A 26,947-nucleotide genomic window follows, 5' to 3' on the forward strand; every position below is an offset into this window, starting at 1 on the left:
TCACGCACCAAAATACCGTAGTCTTGAGCATTCCTCAACTGCACTTTTCGAAGTCGTGGTTCATACGTTAATCTAAGGTCAACAAGTTCCGATATGTTACCAATGGATTTATTCATTACTTCTACAATGTCTCGTATGTTGTCATAGTGCCCCGGCGGGAAAGAAAGTTCGTGGGCGCTTTCCTTCTTGCGTACCACCGTAAATCTAACATCCTCTGTTTCAAAAGTGTCCCACGTGTGCGGGTACTGAATTTCTGTTAGGGCCACCTCCCAATCTCCTTGTAGATGAATAGGTTTTGCTAGTTTCACCGTAAAATTTGAAATTTTGTTATTAGGGAAAGTGTCCAAAGACGCGTTACTCGGGAGCGTCAGATAAAAAGGTCCGACCTCCATGGCGCTTCCGCGGTACCTAAATGCCTATATCCGCTGTTGTAGACTTTGTATATCCTTTAATTCACTCTCAGAGACCCAACTATTAAATTTATCAGGCCATCCCCGCCATTTAACTAGGCACTGTCTTTGTGCCCCGTGCCCCTTCTTTGCCAAAACGTTCTCAATACGGTACACACGATCTTGATCCTGTTTTATTTTTTGCAGCTCTTCTTTGTAAAAACACCCTTCGACCTCCTCCCCAGCATAGTCTTTTAAGTTAAAAACTGTAACGCCTGAATGCTTGGAAATCTTGTCTATCACAAAGATCTCATCTGTAAAAGTCTGCTCATACCCCTTTTGAAATACCCCCTTGCATCTAGATACCCTAACATGATCACCTTTTTTGAGAGTGTTTTTTGAAACAGGGTTGTTGGTGAACACGGACCCGTACACAGTTCTCCAAATTTTCAACTCATTTTGCGGGGATACTTCTACAGGGGACGTCTTAATGGTTCTATGATAGCTATGATTGTAACTTTCAATAAAATCTTGTAAACGATCTATATAACGAAATGTGTTGTACGCTGTAAAATACCGCCAAATTCGTGCCTTGAGAGTTCTGTTGAATCTTTCTACAATCGCCGCCTTCACTTCGTTGTTTGTAACAAAATGTTTTACACCATACTTGTTCAGCAGAGCTTTTAGCGTCTTGTTTTCAAACTCTTTTCCTCTATCTGTTTGTAACTTTTTAGGAATTCTCCCGCTGCTGAAAATGTAATCAAAGGCTTTTGTGACCGAGCTCCCCGATTTTTCCTTCAGGCCAACGGCGAATGCATACTTTGACAGTACGTCTATCACCGTTAATATAAATTTTACACCATCATTAACCGCGGCATGTTCACGGACGTCTAGAAGGTCCGCTTGCCATTGATGATTTAAGCCGCTGACTATCACACGCCGTCTTTGAAAGCGCTTTCTCGACCCCTTATGTAGCGTGTAGGCATCTTCGCCCGATAACCAGTCGCGTACCTGTGTTCTTTTAACACCGTCGTTGTGGATTTTGCTCTCCTTGTACAAGGCTTCTACACCGCCAAAACTACCAACTTTCGAGGGGTTGTAATAAACTCTTTTGAAAAGCTTCTGCATCGTAGCGCTTCTTGAACTAAAATACCGCAACCCCTACTCCCGCCCCCCTATTCTATTAATTCACTTTTGTTTTATTATTTTTCTTTATCAAATAATCAGAACTAGAAGCCGGTTTATTTTACAATAGTAGATTATTTAATAACACACGAATTAAACAGTGTATGATTTAAACTGGTAATATAGGAATGTACAGCGCTATAAACGATAATAACGATAAAAACATAGATATTTAACACAATGCTCTCAAAAACTCGTGACGTAGAATCAATATTTGGATTTTGCTAGCTATGAACGGTACCAGTCTTCTTACATCCTCCCCACGCCCCTTCAAGAAGGCTCGACAAAACAAATCAGATATTGTATTCATGAAATTGAAAAACTGTTTCTTATTCAGAGTAGTTCCTAGGGTGCAAAATGTCCGCCTGATATAATTGTCGATGCAATCTTCGAGCACGTCGTCAGCGCCCAAGAAGATTTTGCTCTTTTCAACGTCGTAAAAGCCTCTAGGTTTCTGACCCAGTTCTTTTTCAAGCTCTTCGATGATTTCACATCGCTTGTTACGACATAGCGCGGTCGGGCGAAACACTGGTTTGGGGTACGCCATCTTTGCTCTGATCAGAAAATAAAAAGCGTCTTCCAGGCATCTAACGCTCGGTCGCACGCCGATCTCAACCATGTGTCGAAACACACTTTCCTGCAACGGAAAAACACACATACATAATAGTAGCAATCGCGAAGATCATCATGTTTTCATTTACTCTACATTAAGAAATGTCATGTTCCTCGGTTTTAAACTCCTGTAAAGATACTTGATCTTAAAATATCTACGGTAATTCTTCCTTCTCAAATGCTGTTTCATTATCAAGCGTATGTCTTCATCACCCGCTTCATACATACTTTTCACATGCTCTGATGGGGACTGTACTCTCTTAATATACTTTAAAACATTCGCAATCATCTTACTACAATCTTCGGGTACTGACATTTCTTTCAAGCCATAGACCGCCCCCAACGTCGCCATAATCTTATAGGGGTCCAGCTTGTAACATAGTTTCCGTATCAAACTGTCTTCATATTCATCACCCGTCGTGAGACAGTCGTGATGCAACTGACTCGGGTCGTCAATTTTACAACCTTCGCATTCGTCGTACCACCCCGCCTTTAAGCACAATTTTATGATCGCGGCTATCGCTGTCAAAAGTCCGCGATATCGATCCGTGCTCCAACTTTCACCACGACAAAATTGTACAATTGCGTCTAAGCGCTTACAGCTGCAGTTTTTATGCGTTACGGCAAGTTTTTTCTGTCTTGAGCAGCAGAGACATGAAAAACGTAGCGATGGCTGTGTGACTTCCATAGTCGTGCTAGCGGTTTTGTCGCCTGGGGCTCCTCCTCCTCTCTTTTGCTGATAAAAAGAAAAAAGGGGTTTTTCGACCTCAGCCTTCCTCACAACTACACGCCTCATCATCACACTCTTAAACACCCCAGAGGATTTGCCGAAAAATTGCGGTTCGTACTTACTTTTCGTTTTCCAACTTCGCACTTTTCTGTTTCGTTTACAGATTCTTCTCCGGAATCCATCTCTGTACAGTCGCTGGAGTCCTCGGGTTCAGGCTCTTGCAGGTCAATACCCTCGTCATCTTCACTTGGTTCCGCTCTTCCACCGCCGTCTGTAGCATCGGAGGTATTGCACGCCATTTTAGCAACGCCACCAACCGCCTCTTCGCAGGCTCCGGTCTCGGGCTTTATATTCGGCATAGCCGATGCCTCGACGTCTGTCTCGGGCTTTTTATTCAGCATCGCCGACGACATCTCCGACGTAGTACCCGCAGGCGTTGTTGGCGCGCAATTTTCCTTATCACTATCGTCGAGTTCTGCAGCGTCGTCTGCAGCATTTGCCGCTTCCTTCAGCATCGCTGTTATAGTTTCTCCAAGGGGCCCCGCTTCCACGCTAGAGCAAGACATTCTCAAAGTTGTCTTAAAGCTCGAGCTTTTCTTTGTCGGAAAAAAGCGGGGGTTTCTTAACACACGGTCCTCGGAATGCTGGCTTATATCCTCTGTGAACATACTAGACACGCCCCGCGGTATGTTTGTAGACTCGTATTTCACACTACCCCCACTTCTTAGCAACCCTCCTGCATGCGTGGTCGATTCATACGTTTTTGATTTCATCGCAGTATCATTTTATAAGCCTTGATTCACAAATCCTAACTTATCGTTTTATACGCTTTTTGATTTCATCGCCGTATCATTTTATAAGCCTTGATTCACAAATCCTAACTTATCGTTTTATACGCTTTTTGATTTCATCGCCGTATCATTTTATAAGCCTTGATTCACAAATCCTAACTTATCGTTTTATACGCTTTTTATTTTTTTTATTTTTTTATTTTTATTTTTGATTTCATCGCCGTATCATTTTATAAGCCATGATTCACAAAATAACGACCTATAAAACAATAAAATGCTATAATCTTATCAATACGTTATAAGGACCGATTAAAACCCCGATTAAAATCAGACTTGGAACGCGTCCAATATAGACACACGGACCAAAGGGGCGTGGTCAAAGGGGCGTGGCCACCTGTCAAAAAATACATGGTGACGAGTAGTATACAACCTATACTACTTACAGCAATAAGCAGCTGAAAGATAAACAGTCAAGCGTTGCAAAGGGCCTTCTACTGCACAGCAACACATGTTGCCATGATTTAATAACGTTTGATGCGTCAGAACCCTTAGGTAGGCAAGGTGGTCAAGTGAGATTGGGAAACTAGTGATGGAACCTAGGCTTCCTAGAGCCACAGTTGACAACCTGGTTGAACCTTCCAAGCCTATATTTCTAAGACAAGTTGTGGTGAATAAAACTCACTAGGGCTCATAGACTTTAGAAGTGGATGGCTTTATTAAGCTTCGTGGTCGAGCGTGACCTCTCTTCACGCCAGCTCAAGGCCAACTGCCAGGAGTAGAACGTCCAGCTCTCCCAGTGACCACAGAAACAGTTGAACAATAACAAAGATGACATCAGTTATATTATCATAAGTAAAAGAGTTAAAGCAGAAGATTACAACACAAGTGAAAAACGACAACTATAAGAACGAGTTCAAAGAAATGCGAGCAAAATAAAAACAAAGTGAGCTGAACAGTTATAAGCCAACTTGCGCGGTCTACATTCTTCGGTTCTTTGCTGGTGCTGCTGCCGCTGCTGCTGTGAGGGGAACGGTCAACCTTCCCACTCGTAAGCCGTGAGGGGAACAGCCAACACTGACACTTGCAAGCAGTGAGGGGAACGGCCTAAACTACAGCCCCCAGCAGCCCCCGCGCCTCTGACACTGCATCCGCGCCCGGAGGTGTGATAAGAACACCGCTGACCTCCCACAGCGCGGGACACCCAAGGGTCTGGTTTTTTGCTGGTGCTGCCGCTGCTGCTGCCATGAAGGGAACGGCCAACCTTCACACTCGTAAGCCGTAAGGGGAACGGCCAACACTGACACTTGCAAGCCGTGAGGGGAACGGCCTAAACTACAGCTCCCAGCAGCCCTTGCGCCTCTGACGCTGCAACCGCACCCGGAGGCGCAATAAGAACACCGCTGACGTCCTGCATGGCGGGACCTGCGTGGCCGCGCCCAGGCAAAGCCCAGGCCAAGGGTGGGCCCGTCCTGCGCCTGTCAGCGACAGGAAGAGGCAGGGCAGGGCCACAACTCTTAGGCCCACCTCGCAACATCAGTCCAAGTGGGTAAGACATTCTGATTGTATTCTGTATATTGTATTGGCCAAGTGATCCATCTACCATCAGGATACATTTGTACCCCTAGACTTGGTGTTGAGCTTTCTGAACATTACTGGGAGAAGGAAAAAAAAAAAAACTGAGACGGAGCGGGACTGTCAACTCACTTGCCAACACGATTGGGGTCTCATTTGTCTGTGACAACATATCCCTGAGACACCACTCTTGTCTGGTCCCCCCTAAATTGGCATCCTTGCAGAAGCGGACGCTCTTGGAAAGACTTGGACACTCAAATGTGTGATGGCTGTTTAAAACTAATCTTTCGGCTGGGGTGGTGGTAGCATCTTCATTTTTTTGTTATAGTATTACCTAAAAGTTCAAAGTACTCGTTGTAGAATTGCGTAAGGGTGCTGCTAATTTGTGGGTTAGGTGCTGTAGTTGTATTAGATTGTAAAATAGGGAAACATGCGTGTCTCCCCAAATAAAAAAAAAAACAGTGGACCAACATTCCCTCCAACCTCGATTGACAAAATGCTGCAGAGAGCTGTAAGGGTGGTTAATACAGAAATCGAACTGACAGAAAGGAGGTTGTCACTTACACCTGACCTCTGTATTTCCAATGCCCGATTCAACTGCCCTGCTAATTCCTTCTCAAACTCCTCCAGTAGATTCACCACCACCACCTCCCCGAGATGTCCCAATCAGGAAAGCCACCCGAAGAGCTAGGAACACTATTAGTATTCCAAAGAATGGGAAACGAAAACAAACATCTGAGGCAGGAACAAAAAGAAAGAAACTCTGTGAGGATGTTGCAGTCACCATTGAGGAGGGTGAAGGGCAGGAACAAAACCAACATAGCCTTCTATCTCCCAGAGTAGGCTTGAATTCCTCTACTTGGGCATCAGACCTGATGGCTGAATTGAAGAATCATCTAAGAGTGATTGTAAGACAGGAATTGGCTCCGTTACTAAACCAATTAGATAAACTGATAGCAGTTGGGGAGAATATATCACTTAATTCCAACTTAAATCCCTCCCGTCCAACAGGAAAAGGGATAGACATGGGCTGCCAGGTGGATACACTTGTCCTAACATCTCTGGATGGGTTGGGTGGGCAAGCTCATGCCAGTCCCACCACAACTCAAGAGACAAGGGACTTGAGCGCCAATCACCAACAGGCAAGCACAAGTCTTAATTTTGCTACTGGGACACAGACTATATCTCCCCCTGTAAGGGATAAAATCACCCCCTCTCTACCTGGACCAAGTGGGAACTTGAGCAGACAGGCACCGTTAGATGGGTCCAATGTCATGCCCGAAACAGCCAATTTACAGACTATTAAATCTACCCCCGCCTGTTACCCGTATGTAGCTATATTGGCAGAAATCCCTACAACTACATCCAATAAGAGGGAAACACAACTTGACCTTAGAAATAAATGTCTCTTCTGGCTAGCAAAGCACAGACAGTTTGATTATGGAAGGGCGGGGGAAATTTTGATGGTTCGTAGGGTAGGTTGGGTGGGAAACCGACAAAAACAAGTTCAAGGGGAAAGCGTAGTTATATATTTCAAAAATCCCAATACTGTGACCAATCTACTGAACCAGACTACTTACCCCCAGGATACAGCGACAGGAATTAGACTCTACCCTCTGGAGTTCTTCTACATCCAGCACCAAATGCCATCAAGTGGTTACATTCCCTCCACTATCCCGAGATGGCAAGCAAGACCGCAAAGGGAGGGTGGATGGAATGTTCCCCCCAGGCCCTTACTATTTAACATCCCAGTTAATAAAAGGTATGGAATCCTGGAGGAGGTAGATTGACAAGAGGAAGGTCTAATGAGAGATGGGATTTCTGGATCGCAGGGGCACGATTCTAGATGGGAAAAGAGCCGTGAACCGAGGTCAGCTACATTAGCTAACACTATAGATACAACACATATGGTCGATCCAGAAGGTAGTAGGTTACAAACCATTGGGCCTTCTGTTACCACACTCCCTGCCCCGGTGGATACATTATCCAGAGATGGGCAATTCACAAGGCAACTAGATAGTCACCACTCGATTATAGCAAGGGATCTTGAAAATGGTAGTATTAGTGCTCCCAAGGCACTCACGGGCAATAAAGGGCAAGGCAATAGCTTGAGGATTCTATCCTGGAGTTTGGCAGGACTTAAAAATAAATTACCTTCCCCAGACTGGGGGCTTTTAATGGACAAGCAGGACATCTGTATGTTCCAGGAATCCTGGGCTAAGGAAGACTTCCAGAGGCTGCTCTTTGCAACTTTGAAAATCTTAGCCATGTCAAGAGGTAGAGGCAGACCCTCAGGTGGTCTGTCGATCACGCTTAGGCTGTAGAGCCGATCAAATCTCAACCCCCTTGAGTGACATACATTGTGTCTTGCTTACCTTCCCTTCCAAGATAAAAATTGCCCTTATTAATGTCTACTCTCGACCCGTTTTCATCGGCCAAGAATCTGCCACCATAGACCAACTGGGTCTTTTTCTACCTACTATTGAACCAGCCACACGGTTGATCGTTGGGCGTGAGTTTAATTGCCAATTCGAACCCCTTACTGACTCAAGTAATACCTCCCCTAGTGAAGAAGATCTACAATGGTTAATCCCAGACCCACACATCCAACCTATTAAAGCATGGTCCCCACTGGCATTGCAGCTCAACTCACTTACATTAGTACACTTGTTAAGAGCATGCAATGGCCGAACTAAATCGGACACACCAGAGCAGTTAACATTTAATAGAGTAGGCCAGGCTTCTCTGCTGGACTATATTCTGGTGGAAACCAGACTATGGCAAAAGGTTAGTGATTTATATGTCATCACGGGGCAGGATAGCGACCATAATGCCCTGATTCTGGTTCTGAAGTCATTGAATCTGGGTCCCTCCAACTCCCAATCCACCTCTATATCTGTGAATAGTGTGTTAAGTTTAACAAACAATAGAAGGAAAGTTAGATGGGAGAAATTTCAACAGTCACCCCATAAGCTGGCAACAGTTTACCAACTAATGATTCCATCTATGGTAAAAATGTGGGAGGTAATATTTGTAGAGGATCCGATGTTGGATGCTGGGAAAGTTGCCATAATTCATTAAGAGCTATCGTCAAAACTGGCAGACATATTCTTCCCAACAGTACGCTGTAGGCCAAATACTCAGCCCAAATGTACCTGGTTCAATTCTAAATGCCGTAAAGCCAAGCAGGCCTCATTGGACGCTGTGAAGGCAAAGGACAAGCCACGAATCAAATTAAGCTGGGTTCTGTACAAAGAGACCACTCAGCAGGAGAGGAAAAATTGGGAATTGGATAGATAGGACAATCTCAAACTCGCACTATCGAACAAGGACATGAAGTCCTTTTGGGCCATTGTGAGCTCGGGAGACTCCCAAGAGAAGTCAGCAATTGAGCCAAATATCGCCTCTGAAGTGTGGGAGAAACATTATTTTACCCTTTACACGAAAATGTAACTGAAGCTCCTGTACCTTGAAAAGTAACCACGAGTCATGTCAGGGGGTGGCGGAGGAGATTACCTTATCTGAAGTGGCGAATGCTATAAACAAGCTCCATAGCAACAAAGCTCCAGGCTTGGATAAATTACCAGGGGACTTATTTCGGGAGGAACCAACAATGTGGGGACCATATATGTGGACCCTATTTAATGCCATTTTGAATGGCATGGATCTCCCCGATACTTGCCGCGGGGCAGAAATTGTACCAATTTATAAAAAAGGTTGCCCCCTTCTTCCCACTAACTATAGTCCCGATCAGTTTCATCGATGTATCCCAAAAACTCTTTGCGCTGGTTCTTTTTGATCGCCTCCAAGTGTGGATGGAAGAAGAGGAGATACTGAACCCTTACCAAGCCGGCTTCAGGAAAAACACTTCAACCATCAACCAGATATTCAGACTCCAACTTCTGTTCTGGAAAATGGTGGCAATAGCGGGTGGCAGCCTCTATCTAATATTCGTAGACCTGAAATCGACTTTTGATCTTGTACCCAGAGAGAAACTCTGGGATGTACTCAAAGACTTGGGGATTCTACCTTATCTGCTTAACATTCTAGTGAGGCTCCATTCAGCAAACTTTGCGCAAGTGAGATTTGGGAAACACGGCGAACTTACTTCCAGCTTTCCTGTTAATAAAGGGGTACACCAGGGTTGCGTGCTAGCACCTACCCTATTCTGCCTATTTGTTAATGGTCTTATTGAACAATTTAGAAAAGTTCAGGATAATGATGCCCCTAGGCTAGCATCGGGCAAGGTGCCAGTGCTGATGTTCGCTGATGACACCCTCCTACTTTCAAAGACACCAATGGGAATCCAGTACATTCTAGAAAGCTTTGACACTTTTTGTAATACTCAGGGGCTGGAGATAAACACATCTAAGACCAAGTAGATGGTGTTTAATCCTGTTAATATATCTCGCCCAAATCCACACTTGAATGGGTTCCCCCTTGACAGAGTGATGATGTTCGATTATCTAGGTGTCACCCTGACCGAGCATCTAGATTGGGGACCACAGTTGGCTAAGTTCAGCCTTAAGCTACCATAGACAGTGGGAGGGCTCATGAAACAATACAGATCCTCATCATTCAAACCAGTGGGGTCAGTAGTTGAAAATGACAAAACTCAACTGCGGGCTGCTACACTGTATGGGGCAGAACAATGGAGGCATCGCCGTAGCACTAGTTTGAACAAAGTGGAGAATAACTTTATGAGGCAGTTATTAGGTCTTCCACCCAGCACACCTCTTACTCCTCTGCGTCTGGACTTGGGTATTCGGCCCATCAATGAAGAATTGGCCCTTAGACCTCTGACTTTTTGGCGCTGCCTCTGGGTGACCCCAGAATTGGACACTTACCGATCTGAGCTCAAGAGCTCTTGAGCATCCCTGGTATCACAAAAATACCATGGTTTAACTATATTAGGGATCTCTGTACAGAGCTGGGGAATGTGGACCTATGGAGATCACCTAAGGAGTCATGTCCCCTAATCCCACGGTTGGAATTAGTAAGAGCCTAAGATCTTATAGGCTCTCTGTTGTCCAGGAAAATCCACTTGGTGGCCGATTAACAGCAGAGTTTTATTGGTTAAAGATGAATACTAACTGGAACTTTTCCTGGACAACATCCAACCAAGCTTGGCTAGGAAATTGAACATGCAGCTTAGATTAGGGACTTTGCCTCTCCATGCCAACACAAGCAAATGGTCCAAATCTCATACTGGTGAATGTCCCGCCTGCAATTATAAGGAAGAAACTGAGCTACACATTCTTTTCTTTAGTCCTGCATATGCGTTATCTCACCGGCATTGGCTTATCCAACTCTGTAAGAATTTGGGCTTTGTGCAATGTGCTGATAGAGTACTAAAATACGAGTCCCACGTACCAATTGTTTTCACAGTTTCCCGTTTTCTTAATTCTATGTGGCACGTGCGGAGGAGTTTTTTAACTTAGCGATGCTTTAGTAATGTATTAGCTTACTCTTTCCACTTTCATTTCCCGTAATTTTATTGGTTATAAGTATTTATTCCAAACATTTGCACTGTAACGAAGTTTGAAGACTATTCTTTTTAGAAGATGACTGCAAAGCATTGTAGAATTGCAAAAGGACTTGGCCCTAAGATAACGTAATGTTTCATCATACCACGGGTATGAAGTAATTGTATATATTTTATTGTGTTTTTTGATATGTGCTTTTATGGTCTTTGTGACCGAAATAAAGTTGATTGGAATGGAATGGAATGTAAATATTACACAAAGTGAATATATTTCAGGACATAAAGGAGAACACTCTTGTTCTCATTCTAAACAATTCCAGATATTGTGCTTTCGGTGAAAAAGTCACTGCTTGAAGTAAAATTTTGGAATCAATAAAAGTTGTGTAACATAAATACACACCCAAAATCCATCAAAGTGAGTAAGCATGACTTCCACCAGAATGGTTCTGGGCTCTCCACATGAAAAGTTAGTTATAATATGCTCAAATGGTGCATAATGGACCACGATTATTCACGTACATTTTGTAAAAAGCAGTATATTCCTAGGAGGACTTCATGAAGTATTTAATCGTATACCCAACACTAAGCAATAACCACTGAAGTAACCATGGGTTCTGAAACAGCGTGCTGCCCACTTTAAAGCACTTCAACACCTTGTCAGGGGTTATAAGCATTAAATAAATGGAATTACAACACAATTATATGGTGTGTCAGGCAACCTGACCTTCTCCATGGGTTTTGGGAGTTCACCTGTCTCTCTTAAGGGGTGTTAGGAGTACATTTCTCTCATGAAATGTTTGCAAACATGGTGGCAAAATTGTGGATTTAAAAAAATGTTCATTAAACAATGTCTTAAAAGCTATTGATGATACATCAGTTTAGACAACAATGTATCTCAGATGGCATATTATTTTGTTAGCAACTTTATCCACTTCAACATTTCACTTCCTTTCATTTTTCAATTCCACTCTTTTGAAACTGGGAAAAATAAAAAAAATGCACAGAGAAACACACCTCACAATCTCAGGCACTACACAAAAGACCTAAACAGATTTTAAAGTCTGATACATCAGCCATCTGTGCTAATACTAAGGTTACAGAGAACTAAAAAGATTTGAACAGCATATACGTAACACTGATCTTCCCGATAGCATCTAAATATGAAGTAGCATATTAAAATAATACTAATAACATTTTACTTTACAGAAGTACTGCTGAAAAACAGGCTGAAATCTATTTCAACCAAGCCTTGGAGTAAGACAAGCACCAAACATGGCACACCATTGGCATTGTAAAACACGTTATTAGAAATCAACGGAAACCGGGCATAACAACATATATGAACAAATATAAAATGAAATAAAATAAATTACTGTTTATATTACATTTATTTTTTAAATTACTCTCACTGTTAAAATATTTTTTCAAATTATTTTTTAATTGAAAATAATTATTTTGAACAAATAAATTACTTTTTAATGTAATTTAGTTTAAATTGTAACTTAAATTAAAATTATTTAAAAATAACATTAACATTAAACATAAATTGCAACCAAGCTTGTAATACATTCTGTACAACTGATACTTTAATGAGAGGGCAGTTAACATTTTATGATGAGAAAAAAATTAAAGCATAAAACAATTTGAAATATAATTAAATAGGACGTTAATCTTTGGAGCAGGTGGGTTGAGTCTTGTTAGCGTGATAGTCCTAGGTGAAGAGAAGTTATGTAAGGACGTTTTTATATTTTTGTTATCAAAATAATATGCATTATTTTTATAAAATATAAACTTAACTTTATATTAATTTTTCCCAATTAGTTTCAAAACACAGATATCGTGATCTTGATGGCAGAGTTCACCACTAAACAGCTGGAAAGTTAATAATTGAAACTTTACATCTGTAAACTTGGTTGTAGGCGTCTCCACCACTTCATTTGAGAGGTTGGAGACTTACAAGTCTAATTCTAGCCAGAGATATCCGTACAGAAATGGTGGATTCCATCCACGCGGCGATCTCTACCTGAATGTAGCTGTGATCTCCAAGTGCAGAGATCACCCTATTTACCATGTGAATATGGCCATAGATTTGTAATCATCTGTGAGCCCAATTCACAAAAAAGCAGTAGATCTACTATTTTAGATTTGCGCCTACATTTATTGGGGAGAGGATGTGGCCTAACAGCTAGGGCCGTCGACCTCGAAGCTGGAGAACCAGGTTTAAGTCTTGGCTGGGACGGTCAACATCCTGCGATTCTCGGCAAATCACTTAATCTCCCTCTGCCTAACAAAAAATGAATCTGTCCAACTGTAATGCAACTGGTGTTCACGTAAAGCGCTCTGATACCTTCGGGTCTAGTTTGCGCTATATAAAACTCCCAAATCAAAGAAGAAAAAATCTATATGAAAGTGTGGATTTACTACTTTCTGCAATTCACAAGCATTCTCAGGAATCTGCATGGAAATCTACAAGCTTCCACTTGGATTCCTTTAAACCTCACGTGACATTTCCAGTGGGATCCTTTGTGCTATGCAGAGTTCTCCATAGCTTTTTTTTTGTTGATTTTCTCTGCCTGGAAAATATATGTCCGCGTGTGAAACCCCTTCCCCTAAATCTCAGAAAATCTGGGGATGATCTAGTCCTCCTATGATCCTTAAAACACATTTACACAAGCCCTCCAGCCCTTGTCTGGAGTAAAACATCTACCTCTTTTAAGGCTGGATTGTGGAATCGGCTTCCAACACTTCAAACCAGGAAGTGCTGGCAGCCAATTTGGGACTTGGCTTCAGCTGAGTCCCACATAAAAATGCTTTAAAAAAAAGAGACCCACTAGATGTGGTGGTGGGATCACAGAGGGACTCTGCCTCGGCAAATAAGCATTGTTAAAAACATTCTCAGTGTGAACCACGCTAGATCCATGGCTCCGGCTGAAAAAAAAACAAAGTGCCGGCTCATGCGCTTCCCTAATGTTTTGCTCCTGGTGGGCCAGGTCCGGGGGGCGTTAACAAATATATGCAGGAGGGGGCGCATGGGGTGCCACTCCCAAGGCTCATGAAAGCCCCAAAACCTGACACCTCCCTGGGGTACTGGTTTTAAAGTATGAGGGGGCCATGCAGCACCCCCACACCCTGGTGACCGCCACCTTCCCAGGGCAAATGGTAAATAAAAGCGGGGGCCCACATGACCCCCCACAGACATGGGGACCACCACCTCCCTGGGGCTAAAGTTAAAATGAATGCAGAGGAGGCAGAACAGCCTCTTCCGCAGCCCTGGAGACCACCACCTTCCTGGGGCTAAAGATAAAAAGATTGCGGGGGGCCCATGTGGCCTCCCCCACATCCCCGGGGACCACCACCTTCCTGGGGCTATAGATCAAATGAATTTGGGGCCATGCGTGGCCCCCACAGCACCAGGGACCTCTCTGGGGCTAAAGTTTAAATGAATGTGGGGGGCTGTACAGCCACTGCCGCAGTCCCAGGGTCCGCCACCTCCCCAGGGCTATTGATCAAATAATTGCAGGGGGGGCATACTGCCTGCCCCGCAGTCCCAGTGACTGCCACTTCCCCGGGGCTATAGAAAAAATGTATGCAGGGGACCCCAGAGAGGGCTCCTGCTACCATCCAAGGTGCCCACCCTCAGAAGGTAGCTGTTTGCTTTTGCTTGGTGGGAGCTGGCAGCTCCGGCAGCTCCCGCCAAGCAAAGGCAAAAATATCTCCGCTTTCTGCAAGCCAGAGCTGTCACACAGCTCCAGCTTGCAGAAAGTGGATTTTTCATCTGTTTCCCTGCATGAAAATATGGGTACAGTAAAACAGATGAGAAAAGTTCCTTGGACAGACAAGGTGCTGCCTTTCAGCAGCCCCCTGTCTGTCAGAGCAATGCCGGCTGCCGCAGGAGGTGGGGGGAGTCGGCTGAGAGCGCTTGGGTCTTGAGGCCAGCAACTAGCAGAAAGAGACAAAATAGAGATCAGCAATGAGCAGAAAGAGGCAAAATAAGTGTAAAAAAATTAGCAGAACGTGGCAGAATAAAGTTCAGCAATGAGCAGAAAGAGGCAATCTAGAGAGCAGCAATGAGCAGAAAGAGGCAACATAGAGATCAGCAATGATCGAAAGAGGCAAAATAATGGTCAGAAATTTGCAGAATGAGACAAAATAAAGGCCAGTAATGAGCAGAAAGATGCAAAATAGAGATCAGAAACAAGCAGAAAGAGGCAAAATAGAGACCAGAAACGAACAGAAAGATGCAAAATAAAGATGAGAAGGGAACAGGAAGAGGCAGAATAAAGCCCAGTAACGAGCAGAAGGAAGAAAAATTAAGGTCTCATTTGAGATGTCATCAGTTATGTCACTGACCATGTCATGAGTGATGTAATATATGCGGTCATAAGCAGTGCATTGCTGGGGTGTAAGTTATAGTTAGCTCTGTAACTATAACTGTTGAATGTCTATGGTTTCGTACAAGTGAAATCTGAGCCATATATATATATATATATGTTTTCACTTACCTGAAATATATTTACATTTTCATTGTAAAGGAATAAGCATATGCATGGTAAAGACTCGCATAGTAAAGGCAATGCATGGTAAAGGCATTGCGTGGTAAAGGACACGTGGTAAAGGCATGTGTGGAAAAGATGTGCGGTGTAATGACATACATACGCTGCAGGGTAGCTACATAATGTGCAATGACTGTGAGTTTTTCCTGTGATTTCACTTCACACTTCCATCCTTCTTCTCTCGGGTTTATTGCTGGTCTTGGCGGGAGAGGGAGAAAAGAGAGAGTGGAGAGAACTGTCTGGAACCTCACCAATACTCATCCACCATCCTTCCCATCCAGCAAGATGTTATAGGGAGAGTGGCAAACCGGTAGCCTGGGAGATGTTACTACTTTTTCTAGCTCCTCGCATTGCCACCTTGTGAGAAAGTGGCTCTGTATATACTGTTCCCTAATGGGTACAGGGTGTACAGAGTCCACAGTCCCCCAGAGGCTGATAGAGGTCAAAGTTAGGTATGACCTTACTCTCAAAAGTGGTAGCTTGGTCGAGCAGTAAGGCAGTACCTGAGGACAGTGTAAAGCATTTATTGTACACACTCAGTCAGCAAATGGTTTCACACACTCAATAACTGAACCCTAGGCCAATGGTTTATATATATAAAATATATGCTTGTTTTATTTTTAGAACCACAAAGGGAATAAAAATATACTTTTCTCAGAATGAGAGATTGAATATAAATACTTTTGCAATAAGCAATGGATTTTTGTAAACAGTCACAGTTGGTTGCAATAAACAATCCTATTTCCTAAACATAACAATGCATTGAGCTCAATGGTAAGTTCAGGTTATCTTGTAATAAATTACTTTTCAGATTACTTTTGAAATTCCAGGTCTGGCTCCTAGATCCAGCTCTGGGTCAGTACTCAGAATCAAGTGATGAAAGTCGACTTAATAACTGTAATGCTTTTTAAATAATATTTAGCTATTTCAAAAGTTAGCACTTAGAAAATATTTCAAAGAAAACATTCAATGGATCTCTATGGCAAGAAATTCAAATTGCAGGTAGAGTACTTTATCGTTACTTTAGTAATCCAGGACTGGGTACCTAGACCCAGGACTGGGGTCCTTATCAGAAACAGGTAAGTAATTTTGTTTGCAGAAATGGTACGATTTTAAAAGAATATTTCAATTTTGCAAAAATAGACACTTAGAAGAAATTTCACAGAAAAGCAGACAATGGTTTCCTATGGAAGAAAAATGAGTTAGAGGTAAGTACAGTTGTGGACACTTTTCAGAGTCAGGGCTGGGCACCAAGATCCAGCACTGGGAGCTCACCTAAGAGCAGGTGAGTAAATTCGTTTTTGTCACTTGGCTGATTTTTAGTGAATATTTGCAGTTTTGAAAAGTTCACACTTAGAAGATTTTTCAAGAAAAAGCCAGTCAATGTTACCCTATGAGGAAAATGAAGTTAGCGGTTTAAGGGTAAGTACCCGACTGGCAGAGTTGAAATTCCGGGCATAGACTCAGGGGTACCCCAGTGTCAGGTAGGTACAGTTGGTTCACCCTCAGCGGTTTCAGGACGGCCGGGTGCAGAGAGAGTTAGGCCCAATGTTATCCTATGAGGGATAGGGGGGCCTTGGTTGGTGGCTGCTGTCTGGCAAGCCACGCGGCTGTGGGAGCTGGGCTCCTGGTCACTTACTCAGGGCAAGTGGGGACGTAGGTTAGTGTAGAGAGTGCACTGCCAGGGCCACTCGGGCGGCTGGGTGCAGGGTGCTTTTGAGCCTTCGGGCGCTCAATGGAAGTCAATGGGAATGTTCCGGTTTGGAAAAAGGCTGCAAGCTCGGGGACGAGGATGCTTCAGATGCCACCACCACTTCGAGAGGTAAGTTGGGTAGTTGTAGGTTAGGTGGGTACCCCGGGATTGGGCACAGGGGGCCGCAGGGCGCCGGGTGCAGGGGTGCCTTTTGAGGTCGGGAATCTTACCCTCTTGTTGATCGCGGTTGGGGTGGCACTCTGTTCTGAGGCTGCAGGCTTCTTCCGGAATGTCGAGGGGGGTCCTTGGGTGCCGGACTCTGGGTCACAGTCGCCGTGGGGTCGTCCTCAGGGTCTTTGTTCACTCCGGCACTGGCCAGGCTTGGCTGGTGCAGAGTGTGCTGGGTTCGCGGTTCCGGGCTGCTGCCAGGGGTTAGAGATAGGTTTCTGAGTAGAGCCTCTACTCATGGGAGTCCCAGGGGCTTTAGAGTTCAAAGGTAGCCAGGTCCTCCGGGGTATTTGAGGTTGCTGGCCACAAGAGATGCCGCGCTGGAGCAGGAGCAGGTTCGAGGGTCGACAGGCCGGTAGGGCTGGGGCCAAAGCAGTTGGTGTCTTCCTCTTTTTAGCAGCTGCAGGGCAGGTCTTTGTTCTTCTTGCTCTTCTTGTAGTTTCGAATCTGGGATCTGGGGAAGGAAGGTTCAGGGGGCCCCTAAATACTAGATTTAGGGGTGTTACAGGTAGGTGAAGGCCAGGGACCAATGGGTCCTTGTCCTGGGGTGGGGACACCCCCTATCCTGCCTCTCTCCTGTGGGAGGGGGGCAGTAGCCTAATCCTGATAGGGTAGGGCCTCCCATCTTCAAGATGGCGAGAGCCCGGAGATGTGCTTCACCTCGCCTCCCCCACCAGAGGGGTGGGGTGGGCAGGCTGGCACATCCCCTGTCCTTGTATGGGGTTTCCGGCCAAGCTTCCTGCCAGAGTGGGGGGTTGCAGTGGCCTGGGGAAACTCCAACTGGCGGCATGCCTTTGAAGCTTCCCTTTGCTCATCCTGGGGGAGGAGATTTCTCACCTCACCCAGGATGTGCATTGTTGCAGGCCCGGGAGAGCAGGGGCTCTCCCACCCAGGGGTCCAGCAACGTGTCTGCTGTGTGGCAGCCTGGGCAGCCTCAGAGCAGACGTGGATTGTAGGTTAGCTGTTAGGGGGCATCTCTAAGATGCCCTCTGGGGTGCTTAGTACATTAAATCCCACACTGGCATCAGTGTGGGTTTAATGTGCTGAGAAGTTTGATACCAAACTTCCCAGTCTTCAGTGTTGCCATTATGGTGCTGTGGAGCTCGTGTTTGACGAGCTCTCAGCACCATGTACTTGTAAGAGGCAGCACTATACTTACAGTGCCCAGGAATGGACCTGGGTACTGTAGGGGCACAGGGCTCCTGCTCCTGTGCCCACACCATAGGCATAAGGCACCCAGCCAGAGGGGTGGCTGACATATGCCTTGGCAGTGTAGGTGATGGGCATGGCACACAGAGATGTGTGCCATGTCGACTCTTTGTTTTGTCCTGCACCCAGACACTCAGCCTGCAAAGGCAGTGTGTGTGTGTAAGGGTACAGGGCCTCTAAGGGTGGCACAATGAGTGCTGCAGCCCTTAGAGGCCTTCCCTGGTCACAAGGCCCTGGGTACCTAGGGTACCATTTACCAGGGGCTGACATGTGGCCAGGGTTTGCCAATTGGGAGTTTGTGTGTTTTAAGGAAGGAACATAGGCCCTGGGCACCTGATTGGCAGGAGCCCAGGGCACAACAAGGAAAAGTGCATCAGCTATTAGGCAGAAAAAAAAAGGGGGGGGGGTCACTGCAACAGAAACCCACTTTCTCACACAAGCCCCCCCAGCCCAAAGGCCAGGAGACTTCTGCCAAAGCTGGGAGAGTCTACCTAGTCTTTCAGGCGAGGAAGAGTTGGGGAAGTGGTTTGAAAGTTGCAGGGCCTACTCTGCCTTACATCCTTCTGCCTAGGTCAGTCCCTTTGGGGAGCTGGCCTGTCTTATTAGTTTCAGGACCTAACTCCCAAGGCTCCTCTCCTTGTCTCTTACTGTCCTGGTCCCATCTTTCTATTTTGGGTTTAGAGGTGTATACCTCGGTAGTTTCTAACTTAGCCAGGGCTAGGCCCAGCTTACCCACAGAGGCTACCCACAGCTTGAGCAACCCCACCATGACCAATAAGGTCAGGGGGCCTGACTTGCTATTTGGCAGGGGGTTAGGCCACCATGCCAAGGATAGGGCTGCCATGAAGGCTAACACCCAGCAGAGACTGCTGACAGCTGTCAGTGCCCAGAACCACACCTTTAGCTCCTGACTGGCAAGTGAGGGGGCTATTTTATAGTTCTCTTTGGGTCCTGGCTGTTGGTCTGTTTGAGGATAGGGGGTCCCTACTCTTGGTAGGGAACACCCCTCCTCTACCCTTTGTTCTGCCACCTGAGGAGCCACTAATTCAGGCTGGACAGTTGCCTGACTAGTCAGGTCTTGCTGTTGGCTAGGGGGGGCTTTACCAGTGCCATTGTGGGAGTTTTCCCTTACTGGGATAGAATCTCCCTGGCTCTCTGGAACTGTGGCTAACAGTTGCCCACCTTTCCTACCCTGTTTCTTCTCACTCTTTTGGGACTCAGCTGCACTGACTGCAGGTTGAGCCCCCACAGGTTCTTTGGGCGAGACCTGGCATTGGGCCAGCACCTCTCTTTGGCTCAGTTCCACATCTAAGTGATCATTCCCCAAGAGACAATCAAGGGGGAGGTTTTTACTGACTATCACTTTTCTCCATCTAAGGGACCCAGCTGTGGCTAGGGGCACTATAGCCACAGGCCTAACAGTGACTCCCCCTGGGACAGTTCTTACCCTTCTTGTTTCCCCTGGGACATATTGGTGTGGGAATACCAACCTGTCATGTACCACAGTGTGACTGGCACAGGTATCTCTCAGGGCAGTGGCTGGGATTCCGTTCACCAGTAGGTGGTGGAAGTGTCTACTTCCTTCTGGGATCTCCAGCTTGCTATTTGGGCCCATTCCCCAGTTGAAAGCTAGGAGGACTTCCTCATCTGAGGACCCTCCCTCCCAAGCTACACTGGCAACCCCTGGGGCTACACTAGTCACCCCTGGAGCTGTACTAGGAACCTTATTTTTAGGACAGCTAGAGTCCTGGGTGTGGTGTTCAGCCTTCTGACAGTTGAAACACCATATTCTGTTGGGATCCCAATTCTTACCTTGGTACCCTGGTTTAGTTTGTGAGGTGTCTTTGGGCCCACCCTCCTGGTCAGGGTTTTGGGGGGCTACCTGGGACTCCTTTCTTTTATCCACAAGGGGTTCACTCTCTTTCTTCTGGGAAGGCTTTGGGACCCCTTGGTTCTGGTCCCTCCCAGTGGACGTCCTAGTCACCCTAGTCTTGACCCAGTGGTCTGCTTTTTTTCCCAATTCTTGGGGGATTTTAGACCTAGGTCTACCAAATGCTGATGCAACTTTTCATTTGTGCAGTTACTCAAAATATGTTCCTTCATGAATAAATTGTACAATCCAGTAAAATCCTGCACACCATGTCCAGCTAACCAACCATCCAGTGTCTTCACTGAGAAATCTACAAAATCAATCCAGGACTGGGTCTGGGTTTTGTGAGCCCCCCTGAATCTAATTCTATACTCCTCAGTGGTGAATCCAAATCCCTCAATCAGAGCTTCCTTCATGAGGTCATAGGATCCTGCTTCTGGCCCAGAGAGGGTCAGAAGCCTGTCTCTGCAGTTACCAGAGAACAGTTCCCATAGGAGTGCCCCCCAGAGAGGTTTCTTTACTTTTCTGAAATCACAAGCCCTCTCAAAGGCTGTGAACCATTTGGTGATATCATCACCTTCCTCAAATTTAGGGACAATCCCTTTGGGGATTTTAAGGTCAGAAGTTTCCTCCCTATCCTTGTTTTTATTATTGCTGCCACCATTGATGGGTGCTAAACCCATCTCTCTCCTTTCCTTTTCTAGAGCCAGGAGCCTGGACTCTAGATCTATTCTTTTGGCCAGCCTCACAAGGCTGTCCTCTTCACTGGGGGGTCCCCCAGTGTTGTCTCTGGGACCAGAGCCACCTGTGTGGTCTCTAGGTGCCCAGATGCTAATTCTTGAGTTGGAGGGTATGGGTGCCATCTCCTCCCCAGGGAATAGTATGGGGAGGTTGTTGTCCACCTCCTCTGTTTCCCTTTCCTCATCTGACTGGCCATCACCATGTTCAGATGGGTGGTCTTTAGCATTCTCAGCCAGGAGCTCCTGGAGCCCTTGTTTGGTTGAATGCAGACCCATTTGTAAATTTTTGAGTTTACATAAGGACCTCAATTCCTTGAAAGACAAGTGTAAGTAAGGTGTGAGGTCGAGCTCCTCCACCAGGTCCATGTTATTATTATCACTAATAGCTGGGTTTGTTTGAGACATTCTAACCTGACAGTTCTAACCCTCTACCCTGACTATAGTGACTTATTTTTCTAAAATTCTAATGGGACTTAACCAAGGCCCTAGCAAGACTTTTAGTAATTTTGGAAAAACCAATCAGAATTCTAAAGGCAATTTTTAAGAGTTCTGTCGTGTGATCAGATGGTAACCAAGTAGTCCAACAAATGCAAGTTTGTATCCCACCGCTGATCCACCAATGTGAGAAAGTGGCTCTGTATATACTGTTCCCTAATGGGTACAGGGTGTACAGAGTCCACAGTCCCCCAGAGGCTGATAGAGGTCAAAGTTAGGTATGACCTTACTCTCAAAAGTGGTAGCTTGGTCGAGCAGTAAGGCAGTACCTGAGGACAGTGTAAAGCATTTATTGTACACACTCAGTCAGCAAATGGTTTCACACACTCAATAACTGAACCCTAGGCCAATGGTTTATATATATAAAATATATGCTTGTTTTATTTTTAGAACCACAAAGGGAATAAAAATATACTTTTCTCAGAATGAGAGATTGAATATAAATACTTTTGCAATAAGCAATGGATTTTTGTAAACAGTCACAGTTGGTTGCAATAAACAATCCTATTTCCTAAACATAACAATGCATTGAGCTCAATGGTAAGTTCAGGTTATCTTGTAATAAATTACTTTTCAGATTACTTTTGAAATTCCAGGTCTGGCTCCTAGATCCAGCTCTGGGTCAGTACTCAGAATCAAGTGATGAAAGTCGACTTAATAACTGTAATGCTTTTTAAATAATATTTAGCTATTTCAAAAGTTAGCACTTAGAAAATATTTCAAAGAAAACATTCAATGGATCTCTATGGCAAGAAATTCAAATTGCAGGTAGAGTACTTTATCGTTACTTTAGTAATCCAGGACTGGGTACCTAGACCCAGGACTGGGGTCCTTATCAGAAACAGGTAAGTAATTTTGTTTGCAGAAATGGTACGATTTTAAAAGAATATTTCAATTTTGCAAAAATAGACACTTAGAAGAAATTTCACAGAAAAGCAGACAATGGTTTCCTATGGAAGAAAAATGAGTTAGAGGTAAGTACAGTTGTGGACACTTTTCAGAGTCAGGGCTGGGCACCAAGATCCAGCACTGGGAGCTCACCTAAGAGCAGGTGAGTAAATTCGTTTTTGTCACTTGGCTGATTTTTAGTGAATATTTGCAGTTTTGAAAAGTTCACACTTAGAAGATTTTTCAAGAAAAAGCCAGTCAATGTTACCCTATGAGGAAAATGAAGTTAGCGGTTTAAGGGTAAGTACCCGACTGGCAGAGTTGAAATTCCGGGCATAGACTCAGGGGTACCCCAGTGTCAGGTAGGTACAGTTGGTTCACCCTCAGCGGTTTCAGGACGGCCGGGTGCAGAGAGAGTTAGGCCCAATGTTATCCTATGAGGGATAGGGGGGCCTTGGTTGGTGGCTGCTGTCTGGCAAGCCACGCGGCTGTGGGAGCTGGGCTCCTGGTCACTTACTCAGGGCAAGTGGGGACGTAGGTTAGTGTAGAGAGTGCACTGCCAGGGCCACTCGGGCGGCTGGGTGCAGGGTGCTTTTGAGCCTTCGGGCGCTCAATGGAAGTCAATGGGAATGTTCCGGTTTGGAAAAAGGCTGCAAGCTCGGGGACGAGGATGCTTCAGATGCCACCACCACTTCGAGAGGTAAGTTGGGTAGTTGTAGGTTAGGTGGGTACCCCGGGATTGGGCACAGGGGGCCGCAGGGCGCCGGGTGCAGGGGTGCCTTTTGAGGTCGGGAATCTTACCCTCTTGTTGATCGCGGTTGGGGTGGCACTCTGTTCTGAGGCTGCAGGCTTCTTCCGGAATGTCGAGGGGGGTCCTTGGGTGCCGGACTCTGGGTCACAGTCGCCGTGGGGTCGTCCTCAGGGTCTTTGTTCACTCCGGCACTGGCCAGGCTTGGCTGGTGCAGAGTGTGCTGGGTTCCCGGTTCCGGGCTGCTGCCAGGGGTTAGAGATAGGTTTCTGAGTAGAGCCTCTACTCATGGGAGTCCCAGGGGCTTTAGAGTTCAAAGGTAGCCAGGTCCTCCGGGGTATTTGAGGTTGCTGGCCACAAGAGATGCCGCGCTGGAGCAGGAGCAGGTTCGAGGGTCGACAGGCCGGTAGGGCTGGGGCCAAAGCAGTTGGTGTCTTCCTCTTTTTAGCAGCTGCAGGGCAGGTCTTTGTTCTTCTTGCTCTTCTTGTAGTTTCGAATCTGGGATCTGGGGAAGGAAGGTTCAGGGGGCCCCTAAATACTAGATTTAGGGGCGTTACAGGTAGGTGAAGGCCAGGGACCAATGGGTCCTTGTCCTGGGGTGGGGACACCCCCTATCCTGCCTCTCTCCTGTGGGAGGGGGGCAGTAGCCTAATCCTGATAGGGTAGGGCCTCCCATCTTCAAGATGGCGAGAGCCCGGAGATGTGCTTCACCTCGCCTCCCCCACCAGAGGGGTGGGGTGGGCAGGCTGGCACATCCCCTGTCCTTGTATGGGGTTTCCGGCCAAGCTTCCTGCCAGAGTGGGGGGTTGCAGTGGCCTGGGGAAACTCCAACTGGCGGCATGCCTTTGAAGCTTCCCTTTGCTCATCCTGGGGGAGGAGATTTCTCACCTCACCCAGGATGTGCATTGTTGCAGGCCCGGGAGAGCAGGGGCTCTCCCACCCAGGGGTCCAGCAACGTGTCTGCTGTGTGGCAGCCTGGGCAGCCTCAGAGCAGACGTGGATTGTAGGTTAGCTGTTAGGGGGCATCTCTAAGATGCCCTCTGGGGTGCTTAGTACATTAAATCCCACACTGGCATCAGTGTGGGTTTAATGTGCTGAGAAGTTTGATACCAAACTTCCCAGTCTTCAGTGTTGCCATTATGGTGCTGTGGAGCTCGTGTTTGACGAGCTCTCAGCACCATGTACTTGTAAGAGGCAGCACTATACTTACAGTGCCCAGGAATGGACCTGGGTACTGTAGGGGCACAGGGCTCCTGCTCCTGTGCCCACACCATAGGCATAAGGCACCCAGCCAGAGGGGTGGCTGACATATGCCTTGGCAGTGTAGGTGATGGGCATGGCACACAGAGATGTGTGCCATGTCGACTCTTTGTTTTGTCCTGCACCCAGACACTCAGCCTGCAAAGGCAGTGTGTGTGTGTAAGGGTACAGGGCCTCTAAGGGTGGCACAATGAGTGCTGCAGCCCTTAGAGGCCTTCCCTGGTCACAAGGCCCTGGGTACCTAGGGTACCATTTACCAGGGGCTGACATGTGGCCAGGGTTTGCCAATTGGGAGTTTGTGTGTTTTAAGGAAGGAACATAGGCCCTGGGCACCTGATTGGCAGGAGCCCAGGGCACAACAAGGAAAAGTGCATCAGCTATTAGGCAGAAAAAAAAAGGGGGGGGGGTCACTGCAACAGAAACCCACTTTCTCACACAAGCCCCCCCAGCCCAAAGGCCAGGAGACTTCTGCCAAAGCTGGGAGAGTCTACCTAGTCTTTCAGGCGAGGAAGAGTTGGGGAAGTGGTTTGAAAGTTGCAGGGCCTACTCTGCCTTACATCCTTCTGCCTAGGTCAGTCCCTTTGGGGAGCTGGCCTGTCTTATTAGTTTCAGGACCTAACTCCCAAGGCTCCTCTCCTTGTCTCTTACTGTCCTGGTCCCATCTTTCTATTTTGGGTTTAGAGGTGTATACCTCGGTAGTTTCTAACTTAGCCAGGGCTAGGCCCAGCTTACCCACAGAGGCTACCCACAGCTTGAGCAACCCCACCATGACCAATAAGGTCAGGGGGCCTGACTTGCTATTTGGCAGGGGGTTAGGCCACCATGCCAAGGATAGGGCTGCCATGAAGGCTAACACCCAGCAGAGGCTGCTGACAGCTGTCAGTGCCCAGAACCACACCTTTAGCTCCTGACTGGCAAGTGAGGGGGCTATTTTATAGTTCTCTTTGGGTCCTGGCTGTTGGTCTGTTTGAGGATAGGGGGTCCCTACTCTTGGTAGGGAACACCCCTCCTCTACCCTTTGTTCTGCCACCTGAGGAGCCACTAATTCAGGCTGGACAGTTGCCTGACTAGTCAGGTCTTGCTGTTGGCTAGGGGGGGCTTTACCAGTGCCATTGTGGGAGTTTTCCCTTACTGGGATAGAATCTCCCTGGCTCTCTGGAACTGTGGCTAACAGTTGCCCACCTTTCCTACCCTGTTTCTTCTCACTCTTTTGGGACTCAGCTGCACTGACTGCAGGTTGAGCCCCCACAGGTTCTTTGGGCGAGACCTGGCATTGGGCCAGCACCTCTCTTTGGCTCAGTTCCACATCTAAGTGATCATTCCCCAAGAGACAATCAAGGGGGAGGTTTTTACTGACTATCACTTTTCTCCATCTAAGGGACCCAGCTGTGGCTAGGGGCACTATAGCCACAGGCCTAACAGTGACTCCCCCTGGGACAGTTCTTACCCTTCTTGTTTCCCCTGGGACATATTGGTGTGGGAATACCAACCTGTCATGTACCACAGTGTGACTGGCACAGGTATCTCTCAGGGCAGTGGCTGGGATTCCGTTCACCAGTAGGTGGTGGAAGTGTCTACTTCCTTCTGGGATCTCCAGCTTGCTATTTGGGCCCATTCCCCAGTTGAAAGCTAGGAGGACTTCCTCATCTGAGGACCCTCCCTCCCAAGCTACACTGGCAACCCCTGGGGCTACACTAGTCACCCCTGGAGCTGTACTAGGAACCTTATTTTTAGGACAGCTAGAGTCCTGGGTGTGGTGTTCAGCCTTCTGACAGTTGAAACACCATATTCTGTTGGGATCCCAATTCTTACCTTGGTACCCTGGTTTAGTTTGTGAGGTGTCTTTGGGCCCACCCTCCTGGTCAGGGTTTTGGGGGGCTACCTGGGACTCCTTTCTTTTATCCACAAGGGGTTCACTCTCTTTCTTCTGGGAAGGCTTTGGGACCCCTTGGTTCTGGTCCCTCCCAGTGGACGTCCTAGTCACCCTAGTCTTGACCCAGTGGTCTGCTTTTTTTCCCAATTCTTGGGGGATTTTAGACCTAGGTCTACCAAATGCTGATGCAACTTTTCATTTGTGCAGTTACTCAAAATATGTTCCTTCATGAATAAATTGTACAATCCAGTAAAATCCTGCACACCATGTCCAGCTAACCAACCATCCAGTGTCTTCACTGAGAAATCTACAAAATCAATCCAGGACTGGGTCTGGGTTTTGTGAGCCCCCCTGAATCTAATTCTATACTCCTCAGTGGTGAATCCAAATCCCTCAATCAGAGCTTCCTTCATGAGGTCATAGGATCCTGCTTCTGGCCCAGAGAGGGTCAGAAGCCTGTCTCTGCAGTTACCAGAGAACAGTTCCCATAGGAGTGCCCCCCAGAGAGGTTTCTTTACTTTTCTGAAATCACAAGCCCTCTCAAAGGCTGTGAACCATTTGGTGATATCATCACCTTCCTCAAATTTAGGGACAATCCCTTTGGGGATTTTAAGGTCAGAAGTTTC

General features: G+C 46.4%; 1 protein-coding gene across 2 annotated transcripts; it reads right to left on the minus strand.

The window, feature by feature from the left end:
• Positions 1–1,629: 1,629 nt before the first annotated feature.
• On the minus strand, positions 1,630–3,857 carry LOC146776250 (uncharacterized). Of its 2 annotated transcripts, none has more exons than XM_085637791.1 (2): positions 3,039–3,857; positions 1,630–2,922 (listed from the first exon to the last, which is right to left on the minus strand). In XM_085637791.1, the coding sequence occupies exons 1-2, from the start codon at positions 3,687–3,689 to the stop codon at positions 2,272–2,274; spliced, it is 1,302 nt and encodes a 433-aa protein (XP_085493917.1). In that variant the 5' UTR covers positions 3,690–3,857; the 3' UTR covers positions 1,630–2,271. The 2 variants fall into 2 exon arrangements, with proteins under 2 accessions (XP_085493917.1, XP_085493918.1); XM_085637792.1 differs by having other exon boundaries at positions 1,630–2,211; positions 3,039–3,848.
• Between the last annotated feature and the right edge of the window lie 23,090 nt (positions 3,858–26,947).

This window comes from Triturus cristatus, chromosome 12 (assembly GCF_964204655.1).
Source record: "Triturus cristatus chromosome 12, aTriCri1.1, whole genome shotgun sequence".
NCBI classification, from domain to species: Eukaryota; Metazoa; Chordata; class Amphibia; order Caudata; family Salamandridae; genus Triturus; species Triturus cristatus.